Source organism: Labeo rohita, chromosome 2 (assembly GCF_022985175.1).
Source record: "Labeo rohita strain BAU-BD-2019 chromosome 2, IGBB_LRoh.1.0, whole genome shotgun sequence".
In the NCBI taxonomy this organism is placed as follows: Eukaryota; Metazoa; Chordata; class Actinopteri; order Cypriniformes; family Cyprinidae; genus Labeo; species Labeo rohita.
The window spans coordinates 18,457,804-18,468,130 of NC_066870.1; the positions used below are offsets into that span (position 1 = coordinate 18,457,804).

The following is a 10,327-nucleotide window of genomic DNA, read 5'->3' on the forward strand; positions in this document are numbered from 1 at the left end:
TCAAAATATCGATTTTTCTTTTATGCCAAAAATCATTATATTAAGTAAAGATCATGTTCTATGAAGATATTTTGTAAATTTCCTACCATAAATATATCAAAACTTGATTTTATATTTAGTAATGATTAGTAATATGCATTGCTAAGAATTTCATTTAGACAACTTTAAAGGCGATTAATCAATAATCAATATTAATCAATATTTAGATTTTTTTTTTTGCACCCTCATATTCGAGATGTTCAAATAGTTGTATCTCGGCCAAATATTGTCCTATCCTAACAGACCATACATAAATGGAAAGCTTATTTATTCAGCTTTATTCATACATTTTATTTATACATTTTAATTTATACATGAATAAATTGACCCTTATGACTGGTTTTGTGGTTCAAGTTCACAAATATGAATAATTTCAACTCACAAAATAAATGTAAATATGTCATTTATGTAGACAGTGAGGCAAATGTTGTCATGCAAATGTAAGCTGATAATAGGCATCATAAAAGGCCTTTCAAATGCTGAATTGCTTACAAACCACTCTTTATATGTAGACTATTTCACATATTAGTAAATATAAGAACGCCAGTGAAGCTGATCATACAGTGGGAACTAACATTTATTCTGTATTTAAGTTACCCAGTTTCACTTTGTAACCATTACTCAGTTTAAACAGTACTGTTTTAATATTTATGCAAAGGCTTGAATTGTTTTCCAGTAGATTTACAGTGTCATGTTGTAGTTGAGGTAACTGACATAACATTTTTACAATACTACTTCATGAGGGAGCCTTGAAACTATTTATTTTTTTATAGAGCAACAACACACTGTCAAAAACACAATGCATAAGTAAAAACAAACAAACAGCAGAATTCAAATTTTGACACATTTTCAAATGATTTTATTACTATAAATTTGAAAACACAACTCTCAGTAACCTTAAACAAATACACAAAAATAAAAAAGCATTACCTTTAATTGATCTGTTTGCACATGATATTGTTAGGCAAAGAAATTTTTTTTCTAATGCAAACACAGACGACTGAAGCATTTCTTCCTAGGCTTCAGCATATTATCACCTACCTGTCTGATTATATGAACAGTACCAGTTTTGTAAACAGTAAGAGTGTACTTCGAATATAATAAAATGCATTTAAACCTAAATGTAAAGAAACAACATTAAAATAGTAATATGCACGCAGCTTTATATTTGTTGAAGGATATGTGGCTTCGCTCTTGGCATTCACCGCGTGCCTTAATTGAAATACATTAAATCAAGGTCCACTGTGAACACGTACAGCGAGAGCCTAAAGTGCAAAAAGAGATTCTTCTGGGCCTGATGAAAATCTGCATCATAGATTTAGGATATACATCATGACTTAAAATGCACCGCAGGTCAGAAAAATCATATTCTGCCAAAAGGTGTGTTTATTCTAAAGACTTAGGCCTATTTTGACATGAATCTCATCCTGATTAAATAACGCTGGATGGTTCCTTATCCAGTGAGCCTGCTGATACTGGAAGCCTGTGTTCTGACGGACAAAGCACACAGCCAGGGGCACAGCTTTCAGAATGCCTGCACATCCAAGGCATCAAATACAGCCTTCCATCCATGTAACCTACAGAACATCAAAATCATAACAGTTTAACGATGGCAGCCAGGCCTATTTGACATGCAATGCACAGAATAACGTCGAACATCAGACAACACACGCAAATAAATCTCCAAATATACGCCTCATATATAATATTAAAAGAAAACGGATTATTGATCTAAACATCCAATAATTAAATCGTACCAGAATACGCAAACCATTCATAAGGTTCTTATTTAATCCCACTGCTGTCGGAAGGCAGCATCCGTTTTAATACCCCGCATCATCGCTGCATCATCCCACAAGGGTGGATGAGACTTATTTATTATCCACGGTCATTTTACGATTTAGGTGTTCATATACATACCTCCGTGAAGCCATGCAGAGCTGTTCATATCGCTGTTTAATATTAAAGCGGACTTTCAAATAAATGACGAGCCAACGACATATAAATATGGAAACTGCGCGAGCGCTACATTGCAAGGGAGGCGCGTGACGTCACCATGCAGACAGATGTTCAATCCCTGCGTCCTTGAGTTTAGCTATAGGCTATGTTAGCCAACAAATGACCTGCCAGACCATTGATTGATTGATTATAACGCCTAAATGACAATACTGGTATGCAAACAGCTATATTTCTTTAAAAATACATTACAATATAGCATCTATATTCGGACATTAGGTTAGTATTCAATTTGGAATTTTGGGAAGATGACAAACAAAGCCACATTGTTATTATTATATATGTTTAATTTTATTAATTATAGCGAAATAATCTTATATGTGGGTTTGTATGTTGGTTCTGTTTAAACACTTAATACAAAGCCATTTTTTTGAGTGTCCTCCAAACTGAAAACAATATCATATTTTTGTTATAACTGTTGTTGTGTAAATAAGTGAAAGTAATAAAACCACACTGACGTACATTCAGGCGTGTAATGAAGGTAGATTTCAGATTTCAAGGCTGAAAATTCCATTTTTTTTATACAAAATTAATTAAATTAAGGGAAAGTGAGGATGGTTGCAAAACTTTTTGCATGTCCCTGAAACTGCCAAAATTTTGATTAATTAAAACCACATCTGTCAGTAACATGTGTAGTTATATTAATATAGGCTATACATTTTACGTCTAACTAGAGAAAGTCAAATTTTGGAACTGACCCCATAACACTTAAGGGACGGCTGCAACAGTCTATAGAGGCAGTTGCAATGTTCATTAAAATGTAATAAAATCATTCTATAATGTAATTTTGCATTTCTTTATTTTATTTGGGGTCTTCACTGTTAAATTGGTAACACTTTACAATAAGCTTCATTAGTTAACTGCTTTAGTTAACATGAGCTAAGAATGAACAATACTTCTACACCATTTATTAATCTTAGTTCAAGTTAATTTCAGCATTTACTAATGCATTATTAAAATCAAAAGTTGTGCTTGTTAACATTAGTTAATTAACTAACATGATAAAACAATGAACAATAGTATTTTCACTAACTAACATTAATAAAGATTAATAAATACTGTAATATAAATGTAACTAATGGAACCTTATTGTAAAGTGTTACCATTAAATTATATGGAAATATAATGAAATTAGGGCTGTCAAATGATTAATCATGATTGCATACAAAATCTGAGTTTGTATATATTGTATATATGTGCGTGTACTGTGTGTAATTATGTATATATAAATACAAACACATTCATGTATTAACAAGTATATGTATTTATTCTAATTTTATGTAATTTATATTATATATAAATAAAAAAATTTTTGTACATAAATAACAATTCTCTGAATATATATACATTAATTTGTGGGTATTTATATATACATAATATTTACACACAGTACACACACATATATTAGGCAAACTCAAACTTTTATTTTGTATGCGTTTAATCGCAATTAATCGTTTGACAGCCCTAAATGAAATGTGCAAAAACAAAGACAAGTACTAAGAAAAAAAAATAAAAAATATCTATCTATATCTATATCTATATCTATATCTATCTATCTATCTATCTATATATATTATATTCTCCCAAGTAACAAGTAACAACCATGTTTTAGTTAATCATTACAATCATTACATTACAGTTGTACTTCAAATCAAGACAGTGAAATTAAATAATACTTCTGTTAACCAAGTGTGAGTGTGTGTATGCGCATGTCTATGTGTATGTAATGTATGTATGTGTGTGTTTAAGTGAATGTTGGAAAGTATGCCAAGTGTGCATCTGGTTATGCAGGTACGTCATTATTTGTGTGCATGTGATGTATGTGTACGTGACAGAGAGGGTAAGAAAGAGATAAATTAGTCCAAATCAGAGCCAGACTGAAGCTTTTTACTTGAATTAAACAGGGGATATACTGACTAATGAAAGGTTTCTTTATTAATCCATAAAATAACAATTTTGTTATGTTATGGCAAATCAATGTTGTGATAAGGGGCATCATGTTACAACTGTCCCATACTGACTACCCTGAAAAAACTTGCTATACTAGCTTTGACACAATGTCTGTTAGAAGCTAAGAAAACTTCACAGTGCTTCAGACAAACTGCAAACATAAAAAATAGCCTACTTTTTTTTATTGAAAAATATTTTATTTTTATTTTATTTCATTAGGAATGGTCACATGTGGCTGCTTTCTTCCAAGAAAGTATGAGGGGATAATTGAGCATGTGCAGCATGAATATCATGTAGCTCTTTCCTGATTTAATTAGACATGTTACAACTGCCTCTTGTTGCCACCATCTCCACTTTGTCAAAACCATAGTAATATTTTGTTGTCTATTAGTTGTCTTTTACATTTTAGATTTTATTTAATGACTTGTTTTGTGTTTTGCTGTTACTTAGATGAAAATGTACCTGATATGCCTTACATGACAACATGCCCCACTATTGTGTTTAACTTTATTTATTGAGTAATAGCGGTGGAAATGGACAACAAGATGATTTCATTTTACATTCTGGTTTACCCTCTCCTAAACATCTGGAGGAATATACACGTCTTTGTCTGGAATTTCATCGGTTTTGAATAAGGCGTGGTTGTGTGTTTAAGTTGACGAGAGACAAGTCATCCTACAAAGTTTTCTTGGTTAATGTTTGACGAAACTTGACCTGTACAAAGGTGAAAAAACATTAGGCGATAGTTCTCAATAGGATGTGAGGGGCTCATTCCCTGCCCCCTTTTACGTAATACCCCTGCTCAGAAAACATGACACTCAATCGACTCGAGCAGATATGAAGTCTGAAGAAGCTGACAACATCGAAGAATTAAATAATTTACCCGTTGATTCTATTCGAATTGCACCGTATTTGTCAGAACTGAAACAAAAAGCAGAGGCAGAAAAAAGCACTGGACACTTGAATTTGTCGGAAACTTTTTTGATTCGGTTTCTGCAGGCGAGAGACTTCGATGTGGCACTGGCACTCAAGGTTTGTAGCACTGCTTAACACGATGAATGAACTCAACTGATATTAGCTTGTAAACCAATCCCCGTGCTTTCTGTACTGATAATGACACCTTTGGTGATACGTGATTTGATTAGCAATAATATTTACTGGCGACAGGCCCATTGACACTCAACACGTCACACGTGCAATTAGTTTAACATTCCATTTCCGAATTATGTTGATAATTTATATGCTTAAGAAAATGTATTCAAGCATGTCATCGGTTTTTTAGTTTTCTTATTTCTTGTTTTTACCTACGATTTATGATTACTGGGATCAAATATAGTTTGCTTATTTTCTTCCTTTGTTTATATACTTAAGTTCATTTAAAATGTACTGTAACCTACGTTACAGCGATTTCCTTGTCTCTTCATTATTTATTTAATGTAAGTATAGGGTAGAGTGGAGTAAAACGTCCCTCCTCCTACTGTTTGTCCAAAAATAACCACCAGATAAAGCCAAGATAAATTTTTGTTGTAACTATGTACTAACTTGACAAAAGTGATGTAGAAGTATTTACCATGAAAAAAAAAAGGGTTTTAAAACTTGTTGTTTTGTAGAACATCACATATGAGAATAGTAAGACCTGTAGATAGGGAGTATCTGTTATTTAAGAAAATATGATTATATTTTCAGAATGGCATCATTTTTTTCAAACCTAGTCTGTGGGGTAAAACACCCCCAGGGGGCATAGTAAAATTACTGTAGTTACTCTGTTCTGAACTTAAAATCCTTTGTTTTTCCAACAAATGTATTTTAACTATTTGCCTGAATGAATATATTTGGACTTCATATTTAAAACAATTACCATGGAGTTTTGACGTCACGAGATGATGATGGAAGTCGAGTTCTAATCTATCGGATTGGCAAGTACATACACAATTTTTAAAGGGGACATCGGAGGCTCATTTTCCACAACTTAGTATAATTCTTTAGGGTCTTCATGAAATGTCTGCAACATTTGGTTAAAATTCCTAAATGCTTATGTAAAACAACACAATTTTTACCTTGTCAAAACAGCTCTGCCCACAGCAATCCTTTGTTTTTCCAACAAATGTATTTTAACTATTTGGCTGAATGAATATATTTGGACTTCATATTTAAAAATGACCTCAAGTTATGACACTAACCATAGTTTACCCATGGTATTTGTAGTAAAACTATGGTTATACAAATGGCAATCAGTGCACCAAAAAACATGGTTACTACACTTTTACTATAATAAAACTATAGTTCATTTTAAGGGTCAGACTGGGGGGCATTTTACCCCACTTGTGGGGCACAATGGTCCCTTGGTACAAATGTAATTTTTGTTAAAAATCTAATAACATGAAAACTCTGGACATTTTTCATATTTGGTTTATAATTTATATCATTGTCGATAAAACTATGATAACTTTTCTGGACACATTTAACTTTTGTTTCACAGAAAGAAATTACACAGTCCTTTTCCCCCCACTCTACCCTATGTACATTTCTGGCCCACCAACATGCTCTTTCTTAAGTCTTGAAGTAACTTTGAGGTCATTTCAGCCATACCAATGTGTTAGCAATTGGATTTTCAATAATGAATCTACACAACCATATGTTGCCTAGCTGACACTGCATTCAGATGTCAACTCAACCAAAAACAATGCAATGAACCATCTTGTTCTTGTGTTTTTCATTCACAGCTGTTGATTAACTATCATAAATGGAGACAAGAATGTCCGGAAATAACAGCCGATCTGCGGCCATCATCCGTCATTGGACTTCTGCAAAACAATTACCATGGAGTTTTGACATCACGAGATGATGCTGGAAGTCGAGTTCTAATCTATCGGATTGGCAAGTACATACACAATTTTTAAAGGGGACATCAGAGGCTCACTTTCCACAACTTAATATAATTCTTTAGGGTCTTCATGAAATGTCTGCAACATTTGGTTAAAATTCCTTAATGTTTATGTAAAACAAAACCATTTTTACATTGTCAAAACAGTTCTGCCCACAGCGACCCGTTAAAGGAACGCATGTTCCTTTAAATGATAATGAGCTATGCCACCCATCTCTTTTTTGTGTATTCGGTGGCACATTACCATCAGGAAAAAAAACGAACCCACTGCGTCTTCAGTGGCTCTGATGTCCAGTGTTGGGGAAAGTTACCTTAGTTACTGAAAGTTAAAAGTAATGCATTACAGTTTTGCATTACTCCCTGAAAAAGTAGCTAATTATGTTACTTAGTTACTTTCTGTGTAAAGTAATGCGTTACGTTACTTTTGCATTACATTTTAAATCTGGGCGGGGCTTGCTTCTTTGTTTTTAATATAAAACAATTTTAATGTAAAAGCCCTTTTACACCAAAAGTGAAATGAATTCACCTCATTTTGCGTATTAGTATGGTTGAATTGCATCATCGAAAGTCAGAAGCAAAGACACTGGTAAATAAAATGGGATTAAATACAAGGATATTTGTTTTATTTAACATATTTAATTATTGCAGGGTTGCGTCATATTCTGAGTTTGCATTTCACTGTTTTTACTCATTTTGACGAATACTGAATCTGTTTTTTGTTAGTGAGATGAATTAATGCATGTTCACATTTAGTCTAGAATACAGTAATATCATGTTTACTAAAATTTCCCGACTGGAGACTTAATAATCAATAAATTTGGAAAAAAGTAACCGGTGTTACTTATATGAAAAAGTAACTCAGATATTTTCATAGAAATTCAAAAGTAGTGCGTTACTTTACTAGTTACTTGAAAAAAGTAATATTATTACGTAACTTGCGTTACCCCCAACACTGCTGATGTCAGGAGAAAATGAAGAATCTTATTTACACTTTTACATTCAACTACAAAACACCTGCATTGCCTACAAAACATTGTTGACGCTACAGCTGCTCAAGTGCGGAGAAAATGGTGGACACTGTACAACTGGCAGTCGTTGTAAGTGTTGTAAAATCAAAACAACTTGATAATTGAGAATGTTTAGGTTTTTTGGGGATTTAAAAAAAAAAAACAGTGAATGGATTTTTATCATTGTAGGGTGTTTGTGTCCACACACTGCTAAGACACATTTCTATGCAAACATCATGCAAAAGTGAATTTTGCATCCCATGTCCCTTTTAAAAAGTTGTTTCAGTCATTACAATGGTGAATATCACAAATTTTCAAACACTGTTTTCAGGTCAGTGGAACCCCAAAGAATTCACAGCTTATGAGGTTTTCCGTGTGAGCCTCATTACGTCAGAGTTGATTGTTCGAGAATGCGAGACTCAAAAAAATGGACTCAAAGCCATTTTTGATCTCCAAGACTGGTGCTTCGCACATGCCCTGCAGATAAATCCTTCCTTGGCAAAAAAGATTTCTTCTGTACTCACAGTATGTATACATTCAGACGATCTGGCTTCATCACCTCTAAATATATCTGGAAAAACTTGCTTATGAATGTACTGTATAGTTTTTTGTATACAAAAAGTGCATACACAATTCTTTTTCTCTTATAGCAAGCTTTTTATAAAAGCTTGTTAAAACGTTTAACACAGTATTGAGTCATTTAAAATGCATTCAACAAAATATCAAATCTGTTTTCCAGGACTCCTTTCCTTTGAAAGTACGTGGCATCCATTTGATAAATGAGCCCATTTTTTTCCGTCCAGTCTTTGCCATGATCCGTCCATTTCTTCCAGACAAAATCAAACAACGGGTCAGTTAGGTTAAGCGTATTCACTTAAATAGGTTTAATACTTATGCTCGTGCTACTGACCGGTGAGTTGTGGTTTTCTTTTGTAGATTCATATGCATGGGAGTTCATATGCCCGAAGTCTCTCCGATTGCTTTCCAGAAGCTATACTCCCTCTTGAGTATGGAGGAACCGGACCCAGCATAAATGAAGTATGCCAGGATTGGACTGAGTTCATCATGCAGTCTGAAGACTACCTCCATAGGCTCTCTCTGGACTTCGGTGGAGGAGATGCCTCTCAGTCAGTTCTTTAAAAAATCAGGACAATGTTGCTGACTTAAAGTTTATCAAAAAATGAAAATGGACTCACCCTCAGGCCATTCAAGATTCTTAAATGAAACAGATCTGGAGAAATTTAGCATCACATTACTACAGTGAATAGGTGCCATCAGAATGAGAGTTCAAAGAGCTGATAAAAACATCACAGTAATCCACAAGTAATCCACACGACTCCATATATTGCTTACTTCAGTGAAAAGTCATGTAATCTGAATCAGGAGAGAAATATGAACAGACCAAACACTGTTTTTAAGCTAAAAATGTCCGAAACAGTTCTAAACAATGTGTCTGTGCATGGCCTGAGAGTGAGTACATTTTCATTTTTGGAAGAAATGTTCCTTTAAACTGTAAAGCATATTGTTGTAAACTTATATGCTTTACTTATATCCTTATATCTTAACTTCTTTCATATTGCACGCTTTTTTAATTTGTCTGCTTCTAAATAGCTCTCCTGATATTCCAGACTGGAAAAAAGTGACATTTACTTAGTTTAACATATTTTTTTGAATAATGTGATTTTATTGAATTCCATATCAAGCAGATATTCATTGCAAGTACTTGATACCTCTGAAGATACAATATAGCATCAGATGTTTTTTTACCTTTATAAGAAGGATTCAACAGTCACTTGTAAATAACACAAGTAGTGTACAATGCTGTGCGTGACCAAAATATCAAAGTGCCTTTGTTCTTTTTACTTACTGAGTTGTCAATGTTTTTATTGTCATATCATACAATGGATATAACTCAGGATGTTACAAAAATCTTCTGGAAGTTAGATAATGAACTGCTTTGTTGTATTGTTGCTCTTAAGATCTGTAATGTAACTGTAAACAGCAGTGTTTATTAACCTTTACTGCATTTTAAATAAACAACTGAAGACATGCACTTATTTAGTCTACACCACGTGGGATTAGAAAAAATGGCACTTTGGTCTATTGCCTTTTGCTCTGATTCTTAAACAAATATAAACAGACTAATGACCTTACTGGATCTCATCATGTTTACAGATTTCCTTAAATGTGAATTTCTGAAACGATGTATATAATCCTTAATGTGCACCCTTTCTGTCAGACAGTGTGTCTAAAGATGAAGAAAATTACTACTGTTTTATATTATTTAATTTTGCTGTCTTTACTTGTTATCAAACTATAGCTATTCTGTTTTTTTTTTTCAGTTTAATGTACATTATCATAATGATGAAAAGATCTACGCAGACGTATTAATACACAATGTGCAACTCGAATAAACTTGGCAGCCAAACAA

General features: G+C 33.3%; 1 protein-coding gene across 1 annotated transcript; it reads left to right on the top strand.

The window, feature by feature from the left end:
* Positions 1-4,777: 4,777 nt before the first annotated feature.
* Positions 4,778-10,327, top strand: ttpa (tocopherol (alpha) transfer protein). The gene is made up of 5 exons (XM_051094853.1): positions 4,778-5,037; positions 6,729-6,882; positions 8,228-8,421; positions 8,636-8,746; positions 8,833-10,327. Exons 1-5 carry the CDS (start codon positions 4,843-4,845, stop codon positions 9,034-9,036), a joined length of 858 nt encoding a protein of 285 aa, XP_050950810.1. The 5' UTR covers positions 4,778-4,842; the 3' UTR covers positions 9,037-10,327.